The sequence below is a fragment of the Pongo abelii genome, chromosome 10 (genome assembly GCF_028885655.2).
Source record: "Pongo abelii isolate AG06213 chromosome 10, NHGRI_mPonAbe1-v2.0_pri, whole genome shotgun sequence".
Taxonomy (NCBI): Eukaryota; Metazoa; Chordata; class Mammalia; order Primates; family Hominidae; genus Pongo; species Pongo abelii.
In genome coordinates this window covers 49482772-49507792 of record NC_071995.2, presented here as the reverse complement: position 1 = coordinate 49507792, position 25021 = coordinate 49482772, and the positions used below count along the sequence as shown (strand labels likewise).

At 39.4% G+C, this 25021-nt stretch overlaps 1 protein-coding gene across 7 annotated transcripts in view; it reads right to left on the bottom strand.

Annotated features, from left to right (window-relative positions):
* SCN8A (sodium voltage-gated channel alpha subunit 8) overlaps positions 1 to 25021 on the bottom strand; it is a 216483-nt gene that overhangs the window by 66714 nt on the left and 124748 nt on the right. For all 7 annotated transcript variants that reach the window (XM_063712148.1, XM_054527251.2, XM_054527257.2 and 4 more), the window contains one exon: positions 20010 to 20372. In XM_063712148.1, coding sequence (XP_063568218.1) covers positions 20010 to 20372 — 363 coding nt within the window. The remainder of the gene's footprint in view (positions 1 to 20009; positions 20373 to 25021) is intronic.

The following is a 25021-nucleotide window of genomic DNA, read 5'->3' as shown; positions in this document are numbered from 1 at the left end:
CGCATCACCTGAGGTCAGAAGTTTGAGACCAGTCTGACCAACATGGAGAAAGCCTGTCTCTACTAAAAATACAAAATTAGCCAGGCATGGTGGCACATGCTTGTAATCCCAGCTACTTGGGAGGCTGAGGCAGGAGAATCACTTAGGAGGTGGAGGTTGCAGTGAGCCGAGATCACACCATTGCAATCCAGCCTGGGCAACAAGAGTGAAACTCTATCTCAAAAAATAAATAAATAAAAATAAAATAAAATAATGGATTATAAGACATTAATAATATTTGCAAGCCTCATGGTAGCCTCGAATTGAAAAACACACAATGGATACACAAAAAATAAAAAGCAAGAAATTAAGTCTTACCACCAGAGAAAATAACCTTCACTAAGGGGAAGACAAGGAAGGAAGGGAAGAAGTAAAAGAAGACCGCAAAACAACCAGAAAATAAATGACAAAATGGCAAGAGTAAGCCCCAATTTATCAGTAATAACATTGAATGTAAATAAACTAAACTCTCCAATAAAAAGACATAGAGTGGCTAAATGCATGAAAAAATAAGACCCAATGATCTGTTGCCTACAAGAAACACACTTCACCTATAAAGATACACAGACTGAGAATAAATGGATGGAAAAAGATATTCCATGCCAATGGAAACCAAAAAACAGCAGAAGTAGTAGCTATACTTACATTAGAAAAAATAGATTTTAAGACAAAAATTATAAGAAGAGACAGAGATCGCTATTACATAATGATAAAGGGGTCAGTCTAGCAAAAGGATGTAACAATTATAAATATACATGTACCCAACACTGGAATACCCAAATATGTAAAGCAAATATTATTATAGCTAAAGAGATAGACCTCAGGCTAGGCACAACAGCTCATGCCTATAATCCCAGCACTTTGGGAGGTCCAGGTGGGTGGGTTTCTGGAGCCCAGGAGTTTGAGACCAGCCTGGGAAACATAGCAAAACCCTGTCTCTACAAAAAAAATACAAAAATTAGCCAGACATGGTGGTGCACGCCTGTAGTCCCAGCTAATCAGAGGGCTGAGGCAGGAGAATCACTTGAGCCTGTAAGGTTGAGGCTGCAGTGGGCTGAGATCGCACCACTCCACTCCAACCTGGATAACAGAGCAAGACCTTGTCTCAAAGAGAGAGAGACCTCAATACAATAACAGTTGGAGACTTCAACATCCCACTTTCAGCATTGGACAGATCTCCTAGACAGAAACTCAACAAAGAAACATTGTACTTAACCTACACTAAGGATGACCTAATAGAACAAATGGACCTAACAGATATTTACAGAACATTTCATCCAAAGGCTACAGAATACACATTATTGCCCTTAGCACATGGATTATTCTCAAGGATAGACCATATGTTAGGTCACAAATAAGTCTTAAAATACTCAAAAAATTTGAAATATCCAGCATTTTTTACCACAATATCAAGCATCTTTGAATAAAACTAGAAATCAACAAGAGGAATTTTGGAAATGATACAAACACATGGAGATTAAATATGCTCCTGAATGACCAGTGGGTCAAAGTCAATGAAGAAATTAAGAAGGAAACTGAAAAGTTTCTTGAAACAAATAGCAGAAACACAACATAACAAAACCTATGGGATACAGCACAAGCACTACTAAGAGGGAAGTTTAAAGCTATCAGCACCTTGTTGGGAGCAAGCCCCCCAAAATCTGGCCATAAACTGGCCCCAAAACTGGCCATAAACAAAATCTCTGCAGCACTGTAACATGTTCATAATGGCCCTAACGCCCAAGGTTGTGGGTTTACGGGAATGAGGGCAAGGAACACCTGGCCCACCCAGGGTGGAAAACCGCTTAAAGGCATTCTTAAGCCACAAACAACAGCATGAGTGATCTGTGCCTTAAGGACATGCTCCTGCTGCAGTTAACTAGCCCAACCTACTCCTTTAATTCAGCCCTTCCCTTCGTTTCCCATAAGGGATATTTTAGTTAATTTAATATCTATAGAAACAATGCTAATGACTGGTTTGCTGTCAATAAATATGTGGGTAAATCTCTGTTTGGGGCTCCCAGCTCTGAAGGCTGTGAGACCCCTGATTTCCCACTTCACACTTCTATATTTCTGTGTGTGTGTGTCTTTAATTCCTCTAGCGCCCTGGGTTAGGGTCTCCCCAACCAAGCTGGTCTCGGCAAGTGGCGTCCATTCGTGGGGGCTCAAATCCAGGTCAAAGGGTCGCCGAAGCGATGGCTGGAATGGAAAACTAGCTGGAGGACACCCAAGTACTCTTAAAGCAGTCCCCATGGTAAGAAGGGGAGCTCGGACGCCTCAGGGTAACAATGGGACAGGTATGGGGTCTGGTTTGTTTCACCTTAGAACTTTTTCACACTGATAATGAGGAGGAACAAGAGAATAGTGAAGTAACAGACGAGGTTACAGAGCAGGTTTATTTGCCAGCTAAAGCTAAAGCGGCAAAGGAAGGAGAGGTTCATCCCTACCCTTCTGCATCCCCTCCTTATTATTTTGAAGAAAATGACCTCCCAGATCTTTCTTTTCTGGACGACATTGGGCGAAAAGTAGTTGCCCCAGTGACTGTTTGAGCAGCACCTCGAGTGACGGCTCTTAGTTCTATTCAGGCAGGAATTCAGCAAGCTAGACGAGAGGGTAATTTAGAGGCTTGGCAGTTCCCTGTTAGAACAAACTCCCCAGATCAACAGGGAAATATTACAGCTACATTTGAGCCTTTTCCTTTTAAATTACTCAAAGAATTTAAGCAAGCTATTCATACTAAAAAAGAATGTAGAAAAAATCAGCGAGTCAGGCCACCAGATAGGGGAAAAAGGAAAACTGTTGAGTCTGAAATAGGTCCAACATGTAAAAAAGGAAAACACTGGTCTAGTCAGTGTCACTCTAAGTTTGATAAAGATGGGAACCCGATTTCGGGAAACACTACGAGGGGCCCGTCCCAGGCCCCGTTCTAAACCAGGGCATTTCCAGCTCAGGCCATTCCCTCACCCCTGTACAATGTCTGTCCCCCACCACAGCTGGTAGAGCTGCAGTAGATTTATGCTGCACAAAAGCTGTGAGCCTTCTGCCTGGGGAACCCCTGCAAAAGGTCCCAACAGGAGTCTGTGGACCCTTGCCAGCAGGGACAATAGGATTACTTCTAGGAAGGCCTAGTTTAAGTTTAAAAGGCGTACAAATACATACAGGAGTCATTGATTCAGATTACAATGTGGAAATTCAAATTGTTGTATCTACTTCTGTTCCCTGGAAAGCAGAGCCAGGAGAGCGCATAGCACAGCTCCTGATTGTGCCGAATGTGGGAATGGGAAAAAGTGAAATTAAACGAACAGGAGGATTTGGAAGCACAAATAAACAAGGCAAAGCAGCTTATTGGGTAAATCAAATTACTGATAAACGTCCTACCTGTGAAATAACTATTCAGGGAAGGAAATTTAAAGGTTTGGGAGATACAGGAACAGACATTTCAATCATTTCTCTATAGCACTGGCTGTCCACGTGGCCAATTCAATCCACTCAATTGAACACAGTTAGAGTTGGTAAAGCCACTGAAGTATATCAAAGTAGTTATATTTTGCATTGTGAGGGGCCCGATGGACAACCTGGGACTATTCAACCAATTATAACTTCTGTACCTATAAATTTATGGGGAAGAGATTTATTACAACAATGGGAAGCACAAGTTCTAATTCCAGACCAATTATATAGCCCTCAAAGTCAACATATGATTCATGAAATGGGGTATGTCCCTGGTATGGGACTAGAAAAAAATTTGCATGGTTTGAAAGAACTGCTTAAAGTGGAAAAACAAAGTTCCCGCCAAAGATTAGGAAATAATTTTTGATGGCGGCCATTGTTAAGCCTCCAGAACCTATACCTTTAAAATGGTTAACAGATAAGCCAATTTGGATAGAACAATGGCCGCTAAGTAAAGAAAAATTGGAGGCTTTAGAGAAATTACTTGCTGAACAATCATAAAATGGGCACATAGCTCCAACATTTTCCCCTTGGAATTCTCCAGTTTTCGTAATTAAGAAAAAATCAGGTAAATGGAGAATGTTAACTGACTTAAAAACCATCAATTCCTTTAATAGTCATAGATTTAAAAGACTGTTTCTTTACTATCCCTTTAGCTGAGCAACACTGTGAATGATTTGCATTTACAATTCCTGCAGTAAACAACCTGCAGCCTGCTAAGCGTTATATGATCACTTGCAAAATTCGATTTCTCGCGCTGGTTTAATTATAGCTCCAAACAAAATTCAGACTGCTACTCCCTACTCCTACTTGGGGACCTGAGTAAATGACACTACCATTGTGCCACAAAAAGTAACCATATGTAGGGATCAACTAAAAACATTAAATGACTTTCAAAAATTACTAGGGGGTATTAATTGGATACGACCTGCTCTAGGCATTCCTACCTATGCCATGAGTAATCTGTTTTCTATCCTTAGAGCAAATCCTAGTCTCACTAGCCCTCGGCAATTAACAAAGGAGGCAGAGGCAGAGTTACAACTAATTGAGAAGCAAGTCCATAAAGCTCAAATAAATAGAAGAGATCCAGAGAAGACTCTAGATTTGCTAATTTTTTCAAAATTACTGGTGTTATTGTCCAAGAACAGGACTTAGTAGAGTGGCTTTTTCTTTCACATACTAATTCACGGACTCTAACTCCTTATTCAGATCAAATTGCTACAATGATAGGGATTGGGAGAATTCGGATTGTTAAATTACATGGATATGATCCTGGAAAAATTATTGTCCCTCTCACGAAGGCACAAATACAGCAAGCTTTTATAAATAGTCTTACTTGGCAAACCCATTTAGCTGACTTTGTGGGTATTCTCGATAATCATTTTCCTAAAGCGAAGCTGTTTCAGTTTTTGAAATTAACTAATTGGATTCTCCCTAAAATAACTAAATTTTAACCAATTGAAGGTGCTGAGAATGTTTTTATAGATGGGTCTCGTAATGGTAAAGCTTCTTATTTTGAATCAAAAGGTAAAGTTTTTCAGACGCCCTATACTTCAGCTCAAAAAGCGGAGCTTGTAGCTGTAATTGAGGTATTGACTGCTTTTGATATGCCTATTAATGTGATTTCTGATTCTTCATACGTGGTTCACTCCACACGGTTAATTGAAAATTCTCAGTTACGATTTCATATAGATGAACAACTGATGACTTTATTTACCCAATTGCAAATAGCAGTTAGAAGTAGAATGCACCCTTACATCACTCACATTAGAGCTCATAACATCTCTTCCAGGACCTTTGACTGAAGGGAATCAAATGGCTGATGGCCTAGTTGCTATTGCAATATCTAATGCTAGACACTTTCACAATTCAATCCATGTTAATGCTTCTGGTCTCAAACGCAGATACAGCATTACCTGGAAAGAAGCTAAAGCTATTACCCAGCGATGCCCAACTTGCCAAATGGTACATTCCTCATCTTTTACAGGAGGAGTTAACCCTCGAGGACTGGAACATAACTCTGTTTGGCAAATGGATGCCACACATGTTCCCTCGTTTGGGAAACTAGCTTATGTACATATATGTGTGGACACCTTTTCTCACTTTGTCTGGGCTACATGCCAAACAGAAGAGTCTTCTGCCAGTGTTAAATGTCACCTTTTGCAGTGTTTTGTGGTGATGGGCATTCCAGCTTCTATTAAAACAGAGAATGCCCCAGGCTATACTAGCCAAGCTCTAGCTACATTTTTCTCTATGTGGAATATTAAACACATTACTGGTATCCCATACAATTCTCAAGGACAAGCCATAGTGGAAAGAAGGAATCCCTCTCCCTAAAACAGCAGTTGCAAAAGCAGAAAGGGAGAGATAGAGAATATGGAACCCCCACAAATGCAACTGAACCTAGCATTATTAACTTTAAGTTTTTTGAGCCTGCCCAAAGGCCAGATGTTATCAGCAGCTGAAGAGCTTCTACAGAAACCAGCTGCAAAGACAGAAACAGAACAACTGATTTGGTGGAGAGAGCCAATAACAAAACGTTGGGAAATAGGTAAAATAATAACTTGGGGTAGAGGTTATGCTTGTATTTCTCCAGGCCAAAATCAACAGCTGATTTGGATACCATCAAGACACCTGAAACCTTATCATGAGCCAGATGCCAAGGAAGAGACTCCAGGAGGATCCCGAGGACCCCCTGGTTGCAGCCATGTCGAGACCGACGCTGAGGAGGACCCCAACAGTCACGAGCAACACCCGTCGAACACAGCCACCCACCTGGGGACAGATCAAGAAGCTGTCACAGATGGCGGAAGAAAACCTGAGGAAAGTGGGACAACCAGTCACAATGAATAATTTAATGGTAGCTATGATAGCGGTTATCACCACTGTCGTGAGTACTCCTTCAATAAGGGCCGGTAATAATGCCTGGACGCAATCACTCTATGACACAGTTACACATGCTTTCTGATCTCGGTATTTACCATAATAAATCTGCTCCTATAATTGAGGCAAACCGCCCTCAAAAACCTATTTGTAAACAGGATTGGACCCAGTTAGAAAAAATGAATGTACTTGTTTAGTAAGATTGCTTTGCAGAAGATTGCTTTGCAGGTAGAGGTGCTGCACAACGATTCCTATGGAATCATTATTAATTGGTCCCCTAAGGGGATGTTAAGCTTGAATTGCACCTCTCAGTCTGCGTGCCACGGCCAGACTATGTTCAGATGATCTGAACAAAATTATCAGATGGTAGAAATGGCAAAAAGTACCGCAAAAGTTCCTATTATCTGGAACCATGGTGGTATAGTGGCACCTCAACCTCAAATGATAGGGCTCGTTGTGGGAACTAAACATAAGGATTTGTGGAAACTATTAATAGCTCTTAATAAGATCAAAATTAAGGAAAAAATAAAAACCATCTACAAAGACACTCTACAAACTCGCCTTTGGATATTGCAAAATTAAAGAACAAATATTTAAGGCATCCCAGGCACACCTGACCTTAATGCCAGGAACTGGAGTGCTTAAAGGAGCTGCAGACAAATTAGCAGCTAGTAACCCACTAAAATGGATAAGAACACTTGGAAGCTCTGTGATTTCAATGATGACTGTACTTTTAATCTATGTTGTTTGTCTTTGTATAGTCTGCAGATGCGGATTCCAACTCCTGCGAGAAGTAGCTCACTGTGACAAAACTGCCTTTGCTTTTATCTCTTTGCAAATCAAAGAAGGGAGACATGTTGGGAGCAAGCCCCCCAAAATCTGGCCATAAACTGGCCCCAAAACTGGCCATAAACAAAATCTCTGCAGCACTGTAACATGTTCATAATGGCCCTAACGCCCAAGCTGGAAGGTTGTGGGTTTACAGGAATGACAGCAAGAAACACCTAGCCTGCCCAGGGTGGAAAACCGCTTAAAGGCATTCGTAAGCCATAAACAATAGCATGAGCGATCTGTGTCTTAAGGGCATGTTCCTGCTGCAGTTAACTAGCCCAACCTATTCCTTTAATTCAGCCCTTCCCTTCGTTTCCCATAAGGGATACTTTTATTTAATTTAATTTAATATCTATAGAAACAATGCTAATGACTGGTTTGCTGCTAATAAATATGTGGGTAAATCTCTGTTTGGGGCTCTCAGCTCTGAAGGCTGTGAGACCCCTGATTTCCCACTTCACACCTCTATATTTCTGTGTGTGTGTGTCTTTAATTCCTCTAGCGCCACTGGGTTAGGGTCTCCCTAACCGAGCTGGTCTCAGCAGTACCTACATCAAAAAAGAAGAAAAACTTCAAATTAATAACCTAATGGTGCATCTTAACTAGAAAAGGGCAAACAAAACCCCAAATTAGTAGAAGAAAAGAAATGATAAAGATCAGAGCAGAAATGAATGTGGAATGAAGAAAATACAAAAGATCAGTGAAACAAGAGGTTGTTTATCTTTTGGAAAGATAAACAAAATTGACAAACCTTTAGCCAGACTAATGAAAAAAAAAAAGGGAGAAGACCCAAATAAATAAAATCAGAAATGAAAAGGGAAACATTACAACTGATACCACAGAAATTCAAAGCAGCATTAGTGGTTACTATGAGCAACTATATGCCAATAAATTGGAAAATCTAGAGAAAGTGAATAAATTCCTAGACATATTCAACCTATCAAAACTGAACCATGAAGAAATCCAAAACCTGAACAGACCAATAACAGTAACAAGATAGAAGCTGTAATAAAAAGCCATTTAGTAAAGAAAAACTCAGGACCTGATGGCTTCACTGCTGAGTTCTAACCAACATTTAAAGAAGAACCAATGCCAATCCTATTTAAATTATTCTGAAAAATAAAGGAGGAGAGAAACTTCCAAACTCATTCTATGAGGCCAGTATTACTCTGATACTAAAACCAGACATAGAAATAACAAAAAAAGAAAACAACAGGCTAATATCTCTGATGAATATTGATGCAAATATATATTTCCAAAAAAAACTCAACAAAAATACTAGCAAACCAAGTTCAACAACACATTAAAAAGATCATTCATCACTACCACATTGGATTTATCTCTGGGATGTGTGAATGGTTCAACATATGCAAATCAATCAGTGTGATACATCATATCAACAGAATAAAGAACAAAAACCATATGATCATTTCAACTGATGTTGAAAAAGCATTTTATAAAATTCAACATCCTTCATGGTTAAAAACCCTCAAAAAACTAGGTATAGAAGGAACATACCTCAATATAATAAAAGCCATTATGTGACAGACTCTCAGCTAATATTATACTGGATGGGGAAAAACTGAAAGCTTTCCTCTAAGATCTGGAACACAACAAGGATACTCACTTTCACCACTATTACTCAACATAGTACTGGAAGTCCTACTTAGAGCAATTGGACAAGAAAAAGAAATAAAGGGCATACAAATTGGAAAGGAAGAAGTCAAATTATTCTTGTTTACAGGTGATATGATTTTATACTTAGAAAAATCCAAAGACTCCACCAGAAAACTCTTAGAACCGATAAATTCAGTAAAGTTGCAGGACATAAAATCAACATACAAAAACCAGTAGCATTTCTATATGTCAAAGGTGGACAATCTGAAAAAGAAATAAAAAAAAGTAATCCCATTTATAAGAGCCACAAATAAAATTAAATACCTAGGAATTAACAAAAGAAATAAAACATCTCTACAACGAAAACTATAAAACACTGATGAAAGAAATTGAAGAGGATGCAAAAAAATGGAAAGATATTCCATGTTCATGGATTGTTCAATATTGTTAAAATGTCCATATTAGTCAAAGCAAGCTACAGATTCAATGTAATCCCTATCAAAATACCAATGGTGTTCTTCACAGAAACAGAAAAAAAATCCTAAAATTTATATAAAATCACAAAAGATCCAGAACAGCCAAAGCAATCCTGAGCAACAAGAACAAAACTGGAGGAATCACATTACTTGATTTTAAATTATACAATGGAGCTATAGTAACCAAAACAGCATGGTACTGGCATAAAAACAGACACACAGACCAATGGAACAGAATAGAGAACCCAGAAACAAATCCACACACCTACAGTGAACTCATTGTCAACAAAAGTGCCAAGAATAAACACTGGGGAAAAGACAGTCTCATCAATAAATGGTTCTGGGAAAACTGGATATCCATATGCAGAAGAATGAAACTAGTCCCCTGTCTTTCACCATGTACAAAAAATCAAATCAAAATGGATTAAAGAGGTAAGTCTAAGATCTCAAACTATGAAACTACTATAAGAAAACATTGAGGAAACTCTCCAGGACACTGGTCTGGTTAAAAATTTCTTGAGTAATACCCCACTAGCACAGCCAACCAAAGCAAAAATGGACAGATGGGATCACATCAAGTTAGAAAGCTTCTGTACAGCAAGGAAACAATCAACAAAGTGAACAGACAACCCAAAGAATAGGAGAAAATATCTGAAAACCATCCATCTGACAAGAGATTAGTAACCAGAATATATAAGGAGCTCAAAGAACTCTATAGGAAAAAACAGAATAATCCAATTTAAAAACTGGCAAAAGATTTGAATAGACATTTCTCCAAAGAAAACACACAAACGGCAAACAAGTATATGAAAAGGTGCCTAACATCATGAGAGAAATGCAAATCAAAACTACAATGAGATACAATTTCACGCCAGTTAAAATGGCTTTTAACCAAAAGATAGGCAATAATAAATGCTGGAGAGGATTTGGAGAAAAGGGAATTCTTGTACACTCTTGGTGGGAATGTAAATTAGTACAACCACTATGGAGAACAGTTTGGAAGTTCCTCAAAAAACTAAAAATAGAGCTACCTTACGATCCGGAATCCCACTACTGGGTATATGCCCAAAAGAAAAGAAATCAATATATCCATTCGGGCGTGGTGGCTCATGCCTGTAATCTCAGCACTTTGGGAGGCTGAGACAGGTGGATCACATGAGGTCAGGAGTTTGAAACCAGCCTGGCCAATATGGTAAAACCCCATCTCTACTAAAAATACAAAAATTAGCCGGGCGTGGTGGCACATGCCTGTAATTCCAGCTCCTTGGGAGGCTAAGGCAGGAGAATTGCTTGAACATAGGACCCAGGTGGCAGAGGTAACAGTGTAGTGAGCCGAGATTGTGCCATTGCACTCCAGCCTGGGTGACGGAGTGAGACTGTCTCAAAAAAAAAAAGAAGAAGAAAAAGAAAAAAGAAATCAGTATATCAAAGAGATATCTGCACTATCTGCACTCCCAAGTTTGTTGCAGCACTGTTCACAACAGCCAAGATTTGGAAGGAACCTAAGTGTCCATCAACAAATGAATGGAGAAAGAAAATGGGGTACTTATACACAATAGAGTACTATTCAGACATAAAAAAAAACTGAGATCCTGTCATTTACAACAACATGGATAGAACTGAAAGTCATTATATTAAGTGAAATAAGCCAGGCACAGAAAGACAAATATCACATGTTCTCACTTATCTGTGGGATCTAAAAATCAATGCAATTGAACTCCCGGGGATAGAAAGTAGAAGGATGGTTACCAAAGGCTGGGAAGGGTAGTGGGGCAGGGTAGCGGGGAGGTGGAGGTAGTTAATGGGTACAAAAAAAATTGTTAGAAAGAATAAGAGCTAGTATTTGATAGTACAACAGGGTGACTATAGTGAAAATAATTTAATTCCACATTTGAAAATTACTAAAAGAATATAACTGGATTGTTTGTAATACAAAGAAGAAATGCTTGAGGGGATGGATATCCCATTTTTCATGATGTGATCATTAAGCATTACATGCCTATATCAAAGTATCTCATGTACCTCATAAATATATATACTTACTATGCACCCACAAAAATTTAAAATTAAATAAAATTTTATAAGGACATGCAAAGGCTCTAGCATAGGAAAATAATCTCTTGAGATGATACTTAATAATCTTAAAAATATTATTATTTTTTGTTCTTAGGGCTTATACTACCTCATTTCAAGAATTAAAGTTACAATACTCAAGACAAATGTATATTGGCATAAGAATAGACAAAACAGATCAAGGGAACAGAACAGAGTCCAGAAATAGACCCACACATATACATCAATTGATTTTTGTCCAAGGTGCCAAGTCACTTCAATGGAGAAAGGAAAGTCTCTTGAACAAATGGTGCTAACAGACTGGATATCTATCCAGGTTGACTTCTATATCATTTCACACACAAAAATTAATTTGAGATAAATTGGAGACCTGAATGTAAAACTCAGAACCATAAAACTTACAGAAGTAAAATATCTTCATGTTCTTGGGGGTAGGCATCCTTGAACAGGATGCAAAAAGCCATATCATAAAAGAAAAAAATTGATATACTGAACTTCATTAACATTAAACGTTTTTATATCTGACTTGTATCTGGAACATAAAAAACTAACAAATCAATAATAAAAAGTCAAAAAATGGGCAAAAGATTTGAATAAACAATTCATTAAAGAAGATGTATGAGAAACCAAAAAACATAGGAAAAGATAATTAGTCATCAGGACATGCAAATTAATGGCACAATAAAATAACATTTTATATGCATTAAAATGCTAAAATCAAAGACTAACAACAGCAAGTTTGGCTAGGATGTGGAGCAAGTGTAACCCTAATACATTGTTGGTGGGATAAAAAAATGGTGTAACTATTCTGAGGAACTGTTTGGCAATTTCTTATAAATTAGACATACATTTGCCATATGACCCAGGAATTTCACTTTGATGTATCTACCCAATATAAATGAAAACGTTTATGTTCTAAAAGAGTTTTATAAGAATGCTCATAGCAAGCTTATTCACAGTAGTTGCAAACTGGAAGCAACCTGAATGTCTATCAACAGGAGAATGAATAAACAAACTGGGGTATGTTTATACAATGAAATACCACTCAGCAATAACAAGGAACGAACTACTGGTATATAAAACATGAATATGTCCCACAAACAAAAATATCTTGTTGATTGAAAGCAGTCAAATACAAATACATATTGTATGAGTCTACACACACACACAAAAACAAATCTATCTATAATGATACGAGTCAGAAGTGGTTGCCTGAAGTGGAAGGAACTGATTAGAAAGGGGTAGGAGAGTACTTTTTAGGAGAGTCTTGTGGTAATGATGGGTTTAGGGGATTATCCTCAATTGCTCAGATAACTCCTTCTCCACCTCCTTTTTACCCACAACTTTGGTTAACTCTTGGGTGAGGCTTACCCAATGTCCTACCACAATTTGATTATGCAGAATTCCTTTGAGAAGAAATATGGAATGCAAAAATATAGAGTATAAAATATGTATAAAATATTATCTGTATTGTGGAAATAAAGATCAACCAAATGAGAAAAGCAAAGGCTATTTAGACCTTGCTATACTGAGGAAGTGAGCCACCATAACTGCCATTTGTGTTTTGGCAGAAACTCAAAGGCAGGCAGAGGAGTGGCAAAGATTTACAGGTGAGAAAAGGGAAGGCTTGAAATGTGGCTTGATTGGAGGCTGTTGGCATGGGGAAGCTGTAGTCAAGGTAATAAAAAGTGGGACATCTTGTGTGATGGGTTGGGGGGTGCATGTTTGGCTGTCTCTGGTTGAACCTAAGTTGAAAATGGGAACAAAAAATAAGGAAAGCTGTCAGTTATGAATCAAGTCCTGGCCATTTGGGAATTTTTTTTTTTTTTTTTTTTTTTTGGGAAACAGGGTCTTCCTCTGTTGCCCAGGCTGGAGTAAAGTGATCACTGCTCACTGCAGCCTTGACCTCCCAGGCTCAAGTTATCCTCCCATCTTAGCCTCCCAAGTAGCTGGGACTAAAGATGTGTGACACCACACCCAGCTAATTTTTAAATTTTTTTATAGAGATGAGGTCTCACTATGTTGCCCAGGCTAGTCTCAAATTCCTGGGTTCAAGCAATTTTCCTGCCTCAGCCTCCCAAAGTGTTGGGATTACAGGTAAGGGCCACCATGCCTTGCTCTCATTAGGGGACTACTGTTACAAAAATTATTACTTAGCTTCCTGGATTGTCATCAGAGACAGCAACCTGGCTTCCTGCAAGTTTGACTTATAACAGGCTGGCTTCTTGGACTGTTCATTGTAGATAAGGGGGTTGGTTTCTTGGGCAGGTCATGGGTCAACGTTCTATTTTTATATATGGTCTAGTCATTGTCCATTTGTAGATGTCTCATATTATTCATCAAAATAGGCTGATTCATGCAGAGAGAGAGGGCAAACATATATTCACCAGTGTTAACTAACATGACACAAACTAAAATTGTCTATGAAGGACATCACTAAAAGTGCTGAGAGGGGGCTAAGATGGTGTCTAGAGAACAATATATCTGTACTACCAGGAAAATCTAATCTGTTAAAGTTAGGGTACACCAAGACGGGTGAGCAGGCCCTCTTCCCTAAGTGAGGTTTTGAAAGCTGGGATTTCAAGGCTAGGTTCTTGGCTATTCTTTACTTTTTCTTTTTTTTTTGAGGCAGAGTCTCGCCCTGTCACCCACACTGGAGTACAGTGGTGCAATCGTCACTCACTGCAACCTCTGCCTCCTAGGTTCAAGTGATTCTCCTGCCTCAGCCTCTCGAGTAGCTGAGATTCACCATGCCTGGTTAATTTTTGTATTTTAGTAGAGACAGGGTTTTACCATGTTGGTCAGCTTGGTCTCAAACTCCTGACCTCAAACGATCAGCCCGCCTCGGCCTCCCAAAGTGCTGGGATTACAGGCATGAGCTACCGTTTATGTTAAATCAGACAACTGAAAGGAAGAAAATCTGGAGGAGCCCCTCTCCCAGGTAAAGCAGCTTCACTGTCAGCTTCTCATAGTCAGCTTCCACCTAGAATTCTGCTTGGGCTTCTGTGAGATATACCTTTGTTACAGGCTCAGCTGCTCAATTCTCATCACCTGGCAGTGGGAAGAGGGCTTCTTCCTTCAACTATGTTGAGATCCAAGGGCCAGAGGAAAGATCCCATACCCTTTCCCTCCCCTTCTCTATCTCTTCAGTGTTTTTTGTTTTTGTTTTTGCAAATGGAGGTGTATTTTGTGTGTGTGTGTGTGTTGTGTTGTTGATGAGTGGGGAGGAGAATTAACATTTTAAAGTTAGGAGCCTTGTTTTTTTTTAATTCAACCTGTAAGAAGCCTTGGAGGAAAACCCTCAGTAACTGAGGAAGCAACTGAGAACCTTAAGTAAGTTCTTTGCAAGTTAAACCCAGTACAAGTTTGTTCCATTTCTCTTAACCCAAATGCTGTTTATTTGGGCATTTAGCCACTGATTTCCAACCTCCTAAATACAGCAGTCCTTTTCAAAGAGATACCCTACAATAGCTGCAGATGGCAGATTCTGCCCACATTTCTAGAGATCTGCCCAAGGAAGCTTGACTTCTTATTGATTCTAAATTGTTTTCACATGGAAATACATAACTGGAAGTTTATTAGCCAGCCACCTTTCTTGGAATTAAAATTTATAGCATTTTATAAGTATCCTTAAAGCCTAGCCATAATCCCCTTCCCAAGCCTTTCTCAAATTTGCATAATGTTTTGCTTTAAAATAATTGTAAAATAATTTCTCTTTCTCAAACAAAGGATTTTTAGAAGTAGCCCCACCTTCTCCAAGTCAAGCAATTTGGTACTGTTTACTTCTCAGAGCTATCAGGGCCAAAAATGAGTAAGAAAAGGAATGAAAATTGGCTTTCTGAACAGCAAGAATGGGCCACATAATATGCTTCACATTTTATATATGAAGAATATTATATATGAATAACATACATGTGTTATATTTTATCTTCACAATAGCCCTATAACAGAGGTCCTTTTATCTCTTTTTACAGAGAAGAAAATGGCTTAGAGAATTTCCCAGGATCATAGGCACAAATACAGAACTTGGGCTTCAGAGTTAGTATATTGTAATGGTTAATGGTAAAAGCTTAGAAGTCAGATTGCTTGGATTCAGTCCTAACTCTACTGCTTACTGTGCAATCTTGGACAAGTTACTTTATTCCTCTAAGCCTTGGCTTCCTCTTCAGTCAGACGCAGCCAATAGCAGTATCTGTTTCATAACGTCCGGGCTGTGAGCATTAAATGAGATAATGCTTATACATTTGCAAGCTGCCTCAACATGATTTCTCAATTGCATGCGATTTCTGGATTGCCAGTGACAATGAGTGAAGAGAAATGATTCTCACCTACTTTCCCAGCTCAGAGATGGAGACGCAGGAAAAAGTCCCTTTATCCTCTGCTTCAGCAAAAAGCAAAGGTGAAATTCCAAAATGATCAAAAAATCTCAACACTCAATCACAACTGAATAACTAATGAAGATATAAAATAATTTTTGATGAGACTATCTAATGAAGTGATGTCTGAACGTCTTTTTTTCTTACAGCCTATTTCTTAATTTAAGCCTGAAGGAAAAAATGTAGATTTGGCATAGCCTAAGCAGGAATATTGTGTGAGACCAGTGCATGCACTATCAGTGGCTCCTATGCCACTCTGTGAAGCATGAGTATACACAACTGGATGCATTCTAATTGCTCAGGTTAATCCTTGGCTGTAGATACATCCAAAATGTTTGCTAGTAACAATCACTACATCCTAGCCCAAAGAGGTATTAATTTTCATCTGGCTTGGGCTTCTAGTTAATTTAAGAGATATTAAACAATTAGAATCTCTTAATATTTATAATTAAATTTATAATCCTGAATAATATAAAAGCCTTAATATACTGTGTCCTTCTAAGATAAGTGACCATTTTTCCCACTTTCTAAAGGAGCTAATATTTAAGCTGTCAGGAAGTTCCTTTTGGTATCAGAAAGACCTTGGTTTAAGGTCCAATTCCCCAAGTCACTAGAGTGCTCTCTGAGTCTCATCTGCTAATAGGATAAAACTACCTACTGAATAGAGTGATTATAAGAATAAAATGAGATAATGTACATAAAATGCTCAGCATAGTATAATAAGAACTCAATATATGATGGCTATAATCATTATGCTCACTACAGAAAACCAGAAAGAACAGAAAAGTATAAGGAAGAAAAAAGTCAATAATTTCTTCTCTCAAAGGCAATTATTGTTAACTTTTGGCTGGTCATCTTTTTTCTCTATGTGGTTTGTCTTTATATAATTTGGTATCATACCACACAAACTATATGCATCTTGTTTTGCTGTTTTCTTCCTTTGGGCCTATTAATGTAATTTAGACATTTTCCCACACCGTTAACAACTAGCCACAACAGTTACTTTATGGCTTCTAATAACATGAATACATAAATAAAAATAGTTTTTCCTAGTTATGAGGCCCTTGGGAATGATATGGTCTTGCCTAACTCATCTTCCTGCCACTGTGACCTCCTGACCTTGGGAATTCTCAAGTCTGTCACCATTCTCACTTGACGTCACTACAGAGAACCTCCTAAGTGTTTATAGGGTGCTGGGTATGTAGGTTCCCCAAAACCCAAATGCAGACCTTTATAGACCACAGTGTAAAGCTGTACAGAAAGCCTTACATTCCACAGCCATCTACTTAACTGACTCTCAATTTTTTCTCCCACACAGTGTAACAGAAGGTGCTAAAAAAACAAAAACAAAACCCCCAAACCTGATCATCTCTCTTCAGCTGAAGTTTAAGCTCTTTCTTCCTGAATACCTTCTCTAATACCTTTTTGTTCAGAGAAAAGGCAAGCTGCATTATTTGGCTTAAATATTTTTAAAAACCGCCCGTATATCAAAATTCAATTTGGTTCTAAACATTTGAATTGCCCCAACTCTACTGTCCATGTTGATCCATCCTTCATTTGCCATTGATATTATCTCTCGTTTTTTCAGAGAACATAATTATCTAATTGTGGAGCCCAAAATTTATCCCTATTCACAGAATTAGTGAAAATCAAATAAAAATTAAATGTAAAGATAAGCATCTATAACATTTATTTTGGCCAACTATCTGGAGCCACTGTTTTTGTTTTGTTTTGTTTTTTTCTTTTTTCTTTTTTGAGACAAGGGTCTTTCTCTTCTTGCCTAGGCTGGAGTGCAATGGTGCAATCTTGGCTCATTACAGCCTCCGCCTCCCAGATTCAAGCGATTCTCGTGCCTTGGCTTCCCAAGTAGCTGGGATTACAGGCGCATACCACCACGCCCGGCTAATTTTTGTATTTTCAGTAGAGACGGAGGTTTTGCCATGTTGGCCAGGCTGGTCTCAAACTCCACACCTCAGGTGAGCTGCCCACCTCAGCCTCCTAAAGTGCTGGGATTACAGGCATGAGCCACCATGCCCGGCCCACTGTTTATTATTGTTGTAAAAAGTGAAAGATTTATACAATCTAAAGAGAAACCAGAGGATTATTATTGTTCTTACTGTTACCGATCTTAAATAAATAGGTCTCCAGAAGAGCAACGGCCAAGTGTCTAGGCAGAGAACAAATTAAAATTAACTGGCACACGGGAGATTAGGGTCTCTGAGGGGTCTGAGATTCCGGCTCTATGAGTGATGAGCTGTAAGACCTGTCTCAAAAACAGAAATATTAATCTTCACTTAGTCACCCTTACAGATTTTTTTTTTTTAAGATGGAGTCTTGCTCTGTTGCCCAGGCTGGAGTGCAGTGGTGCAATCTTGGCTCACTGCAGCCTCCCCCTCCCAGGTTCAAGCGATTCTCCTGCCTTAGCCTCCCACATCTGGCTAATCTTTTGTATTTGTAGTAGAGATGGGGTTTCAAATCATGTTGGCCAGGCTTGTCTCGAACTCCTGGCCTCAAGCAATCCACCCGCCTCGGCCTCCCAAGGTGCTGGGATTACAGGCGTGAGCCACCACGCCCAGCCCAGAATTTTTATTTAGGACAAATTAAATAATGTGTGCAAGAGTAATTTGTAGCTTATAAAAAGCTATACAAACGTAAGGGGGAGAGTATTTTTGCTTTATTTTATTTTTGATACAGAGTCTCACTCTGTCACTTAGGCTGAAATGTAGTGATCATAGCTCACTGTAACCTCAAACTCTTGGGCTCCTGTGATCCTCCTGCCTCAGCATCCCAAGTAGCTGAGACTATAGAGGCACATGCCACCATGCCTGGCCAATGTTTTTTATTTTTATTTTTTGTACAAACAGGGTCTCACTGTGTTGCCAAGCTGGTCACCAACTCCTGGTTTCAAGTGATCCTCTTTCCTTGGCCTCCCAAAGTGCTGGGATTACAGGTGTGAGCCACTATGCCCGGCTGTATTTTGCTTTTAAATAAAAGGGAAGGGCGAGACTAGACAATCCCAAACACATACAAATTGCTTTTTGATATTTTATCTATACATTCAATAAACTTTATCCATGATTGTCCAGTTTTCCTCCATACATGCATCATGCTAATCAAAGGATTGGCTATCTTCATGCTGTGTTAGAAGAAACTGAAGTGTTAGAACGAAATAGACTAACATGCTATCTCAAGGAGCTTATACCAGCTGAAGAGGGACTGAGGAAAGTTAGAAATTAGAGGTATGAAGGATTAGGATCACTGAGATTATAAGAATTTTAAAATAAAAAAGATACAAACAGCTTAGAATTTAAAGAAATGTTAGGAGATGGCTCTTCCCAAAGAGGGGCACCATTATCCAAACCTCTAGATAACTGATTTTGTGAAGCTATTATATGCAACTCCTCCAGAGCCTGACATTTGATTACATTTAAAATTCATCTTTTGCTTCCCTTTTCTTTCCTCCCCCATATACAATGTGTTCTTGCCCCAACCTCCCACTTTTTCCTTCTTTGATTTATTTCAATTTCAATCCCTTTTAAAAGTCTGAGTCCAGTTTCCTATTGGCCTCTTTAACCTCTCCTTGCCTGGCTCTGCTGGCACACACCTCCCACCTGACATCACATGAGCATTCCTCTTTAGAAAAAGCACATTTCATTTTTGCAGAGGAGACTTAGAACATTATCCAAAACTCAATTGCTTTTTTGAAATTTGAAGGATAAGATCTCTAAATTCCAAGCTGTTTCCCTAGGAGGGTAGAAGACGTGGGGGAAGAGAAGCAATGGTAGTTCCAAACCGGCTCAGACTTGGTCATTGGTGGTGGCTCGATGGCATTCTCATTCCATCCGGGCAGGCTCCGGGGCCAGAGGCATTCAGTCAAAGCAGGTGGGAGGAGGGAAATACAAGCACACAGACTAGCAAAGATAAAGATGGAGAGAAAGAAAACGGTAAAATAAAGGAAGGAGTTGATAGGGGAGAAGGAATGTCAGAAACAAGGAGGGAAGATGGGGAAAATGGAGCAAAGAATAAAGGAAAGGAGAAGACAGGGTGAGTAATACGGGGAAAACTCAAGAGAGAAATAGAAATAGACCAGGAAGAACACAGAAATGGCTGGGGTCTTAACAGGAGTGGGGTCCAGACAGACCAAGTGGGATGGGCAGAGCAGGGAAAGAGGAGGGGAAGGAGCGGCGGAGACTGCCATGCCTAGCCTCGATCTATTTGTGTTCTTCCTTACACTGTCATCGGTAGCTGCCTTATCAATTTTCACCTCTGGCAGGAGACGCCCGCCGATGTGGGAGCCGGGGCCGCCAATGAGGGACACCACGCCGTTGCAGTCCACCGTGCTGTTGCGCTTCACGCTGCGCCGCAGGCTGGGGAAGATGCGTGAGGAGCGGCTGCCCTGGCTGTAGCCGCTGTAGCCGCTGTAGCTGCTACGGCGCTCGCGGGCCCGGATGGGGATGAAGAGGGAGTCCCGGCGGCCCTCGCTCTCCTCCACCGTGCTGTGCTCGTCATCCGCGAACTCATTCTCGGAGCCCGGGTCTCGGAACCGCCCAGGTCCCCTGAAACTGAAGATGCTGCTCTTGCTGTTGTGGCGGGAGAGGAAGGGCGAGCCTGGGATGCTGAGCAGTGACTGCAGGGGCAGAAAGGGAAAGAGAGATGGAGGGGGAAATGAGACGGGAGTGGACCTTTATACTGAGCAAAGTGGTTAGGTTCCCAGCCGGCCCCACCCTCGCAGTCCTGTGATCAGAACACAAGTGTTTCCAGAAAGCACTTCTGCATGTTGACTGCTACAGTTCATCACCCATTGTTACTCACCCGTGCTTGACCAGTTACGGATTCAAAACGTCTACCCACTGTTCTTGCATGCATCCCTAAGATGCTTTTATCTCACATTATACGCAACTTATCCAGGGGGAAGCACATGGCTGTGTATTTCCTTTTACCATGGGCTCAGAGGAGGTGTCTTTGACTTAAGTTAGACTATGCCACACTGGGCAAAAAGACAGAATTTATTTATTATCATATATATAACAATAAATAAAGATTTTATATATATACACACATATACACACACATATATACATATACACACACATATATATACACATATATATATACACACACACACATACATATATATATATATATATATATATTTTTTTTTTTTTTTTTTTTTGAGATGGAGTTTTGCTCTTGTGGCCCAGGCTGGAGTGCAGGGGCGCTATCTTGGCTTACTACAACCTCCAGCTCCTGGGTGCAAGAGATTCTCCTGCCTCGGCCTCCCGAGTAGCTGGGATTACAGGCGTCCACCACCACGCCCTGGCTAATTTTTGTATTTTTAGTACAGACACGGTTTCGCCATGTTGGCCAGGCTGGTCTCAAACTCCTGACCTCAGGTGATCCACCCGCCTCGGCCTCCCAAAGTGCTGGGATTACAGGCATGAGCCACTGCTCCTGGCCAAAAAGACAGAATTTAAAACGTGCCTGTATCATTTGCCATTCTCTCCAAGTACATGTCCTGGTCAACTACTACTCCAACAGTGGCCTTCAAGCCTTTTAGTTCAGTTGAAAATTATGTATGCCCCCTCCAACCCCATTTTATTTATGTATTTATTTATTTTTCCTTTTCTTTTATTATTATTATACTTTAAGTTCTAGGTACATGTGCACAATGTGCAGGTTTGTTACATATGTATACATGTGCCATGTTGGTGTGCTGCACCCATTAACTCATCATTTACATTAGGTATTTCTCCTAATGCTATCCCTCCCCCCTCCCCCAACCCCACGTCAGGCCCCAGTACGTGTTGTTCCCCACCCTGTGTCCAAGTGTTCTCATTGTTCAATTTCCACCCAACAGTGAAAACATGCAGTATTTGGTTTTCTGTCCTTGTGATAGTTTGCTCAGAATGATGGTTTCCAGCCTCATCCATGTCCCTACAAAGGACATGAACTCATCCTTTTTGTGGCTGCATAGTATTCCATCCACCCCATTTTAAACATATTTTTTTCATCAAAAGTTTACATAGTTGTAAAGTATATAATTCTCAAACAGCTGTAAGTTATATAATGTCCGGCATTGATGTTTTTAAATAAAACTCTTCTTTACCGTAAAGTTTGTGGTAAAGAAATTTACTTAAAGAATTCTTTAGCATAAATTTTTTCTTACTTATTCTCCTTCAATTTCATACTTCCTTTCCATATTCCCTAGAGAATTTTATTTGAATGTACACTTTTATGTTTTAATGTATTTTACTGCTCACCACTGAATTTACTTCTCTATGTTGCCCAGGCTGATCTCGAACTCCTGGGTTCAAGTGATCCTCCTGCCTTGGCCTCCCAAAGTGCTGGGATTAAAGGAGTGAGGCACTGCGCCCAGCCTGTTAACACTTTTGATGTTAGCACTGGAAGGGCCATGGGGCTCCTCTTTAACATTTCTGCCCTTATCTTTTTGTTGGCTACGATTCCAACAAATTATACAAAAAATTATAAATAAACTGTACTTACTATTAAAAATTTTCTATGACCATGAGTCTCTAAGACATTTAAAAAATTCTCCCGGATTGAGTTTTTATTAATATTCTTATGAATACAATTGATCAAGCTATACAAATATATTACATATTTTATAGGTAATAGACTTAAGAAATAAAATTGTATTAAAATGCATTTCTTAATAAGATGGACGAGATTTTCTTTTCAATTGGTGTTTAAATATTTGTTGGTAGTATTACTTATTATTAGAATGAGACATGGCTCAACATCAATCCTCCCCACCTTTCTAATAATTGATTTTATGTGCTAAAACCTTATTCACATAAATATTATCTTGGAATGGAAGAACTTTGTTATAGTAATGTCACTCAATTCTTTGGACTCCTTCCAAGTTATATACCAAAAATATATAGCAGACTATCAGCAAAATTTATTGTAATAATCTATCGGCTGGCAATTAAGTCTTTTTTCAATTTTATTGAAAGCAAAGAACTGAAAACTCAATTTGCCAAAAGATTTGTTACCTACACACATTCCCTTTCTTGATTTCTGAGGACATCAAAAAGCTTTATTATTTACTAATAATTATGTGGGTTATTCTCACGAGTTACTCTTGTACTTAAAGGAAGCTCGTTTAACCTAACAGATGGTTGAAATAATCAAAATATTATTAATGTCTTTCCATCATTGCCAACATTTATTTTTTAATATGATTTTATCTTATCACATGATTTAAATATATTTTCATCAAAATCTACCTTAAAGTCACAGATTTAGCTCATTTATGAAAATGTTCAACCACATAATCTAATGAGCAGTCAGTCCTCAATGTCAGAGCAATTGGCTAAATTGGATTTATTTTCATTTGAAACAGCATGATCCCATTTTTCACTGTTAATAAATGTATTAGTATGTATCGCAAGGGCAACAATCTCCTGAAATTAAAACACCTCAACATCCCCAGTTATAATTCTGTTTCACTCGTAACAGAAATATGTAAAACAGAAATATGCAAAACAGAAATATGCCTCAAACCCCTGGGCTCACGGCATGCTCCTGCCTCAGCCTTCCAAGTAGCTAGGACTACAGGCTTGTGCCACCATGCCTGGCTAATTAAAAAAAAATTTTTTTTAATAGAGATGGGGTCTCTATGTTGCCCAGGCTGATCTTGAACCCCTGGGTTCAAGTGATCCTCCTGCCTTGGTCTCCCAAAGTGCTGGGATTACAGGAGTGAGGCACCGCGCCCAGCCTGTTAATACTTTTGATGTTAACACTGGAAGGCCTATGGGGCTCCTCTTTAACATTTCTGCCCTTATCTTTTTGTTGGCTACAATTCCATTTCTGGTTCTATACTTTAGTTCCTGTCTCTTCTTGTAATGTACAAAGCCCCTGTCCCCAGATTGGTATATTTTCTTTGGATAATTCTAGTTGCATATTCCATTCTCTCACCCGTGTCTTTCACATGTTATGTTGGCTTTTCCTGCTTTGGCTTTAAGCAACCCACAAACTTCTAAGACAATAAATGAATTTGATCACTAGGGACCACATCAAGAAAAGCACTAATCGTAGATAATTTTATATAAATGTCATTGTTAGATACACACCATATGCCATATATAGGTCTCTAGAAAACAGGATCACCCTGACTTATTTTATTCTTCTGCCTCATCCTTGTACCAGAGAGAAGGAGCTACATTGGTTAGATTACAGAACGTTGACTGAGCCTCATTTATGAGTAGATGTTGTCACTGTGTGTTAAAAGGACACATACACTGTGTGGTAAAGGAGCACATAACAGAGGAAGCCCTTGCACGTCCTTCTTCCATGTTGCTGGATTGGTAAGCTTACTATTCTTCCTACATATATATTTGGGCACCCCCACTGAATCACTGAATCACTGAATCACTGAATCATTGAATCACTGAACCAGCTCTGCTCGGTGTGATTCACAGGCAGCTAGTACATGACTTGTTATTGGTCTGCAATGAGACAAGTAAGGAAACTGAGAGGGGCATTTAGAAACTTTTATAACAATTAGACACAGTCATAACATCTAAGAATGTGATGATTTTTCTAGAAATTGATTGTTACTATATTTTACAATAGTATTAGTTCATGAAGAATTGGGAAAAACAGAAACGAGTCCTTTACCACAGGTAACTTGAGAAACACTGCTCTGAACAATGTGGCTGGCCAGAAGATGGTGTCTTAAAATGTACTTGGGATTTTGTTTTAATCAGATCACTCTGCCTTTGAAAGAAGAGTTCGTTACTTCGGTTCCCAAGAGGAGTGGGGTTGCCATGCCATGGAGGGCCATATGGGGAAATATAAGTGTTGGTCAGGAAGCAGAAGGAGTGAGGGGGAAAGTTTAGCCTGAGCCTGTGGTTTCCTCAGGAAGGAAGGGATGAGGCAAGATAGGTAAGTCTGAGCAAGTTTAGGACTGGGGAGTTTGAATAATTTTGGAAGGCTCTGGCCTACAGAGGTGGTAACTACTTGTCTGATATCTGGCTCTGGGGTGATTTAGGGCAGGAAAATATTGGCTTAGTGAGTGAGTTAGATAAAGGAGGTAGTTGGGAATGTGGGCTTTGGACTGGTTGATCTGTACATGAAAAACATGTTTGAAGGCAAGCGTAACAAAGAACACTGAGGTTCAGGGTACAAGCCCAGGTGTTAATAACCGGTGCCTTGGCCACATATATCTCTCTTGAGGGCACATCACTGGGGAGAAATATGGCCAGGACAACACAGGACTCAGGTACCCATGGCCCCTTTGCTAAATGCCAC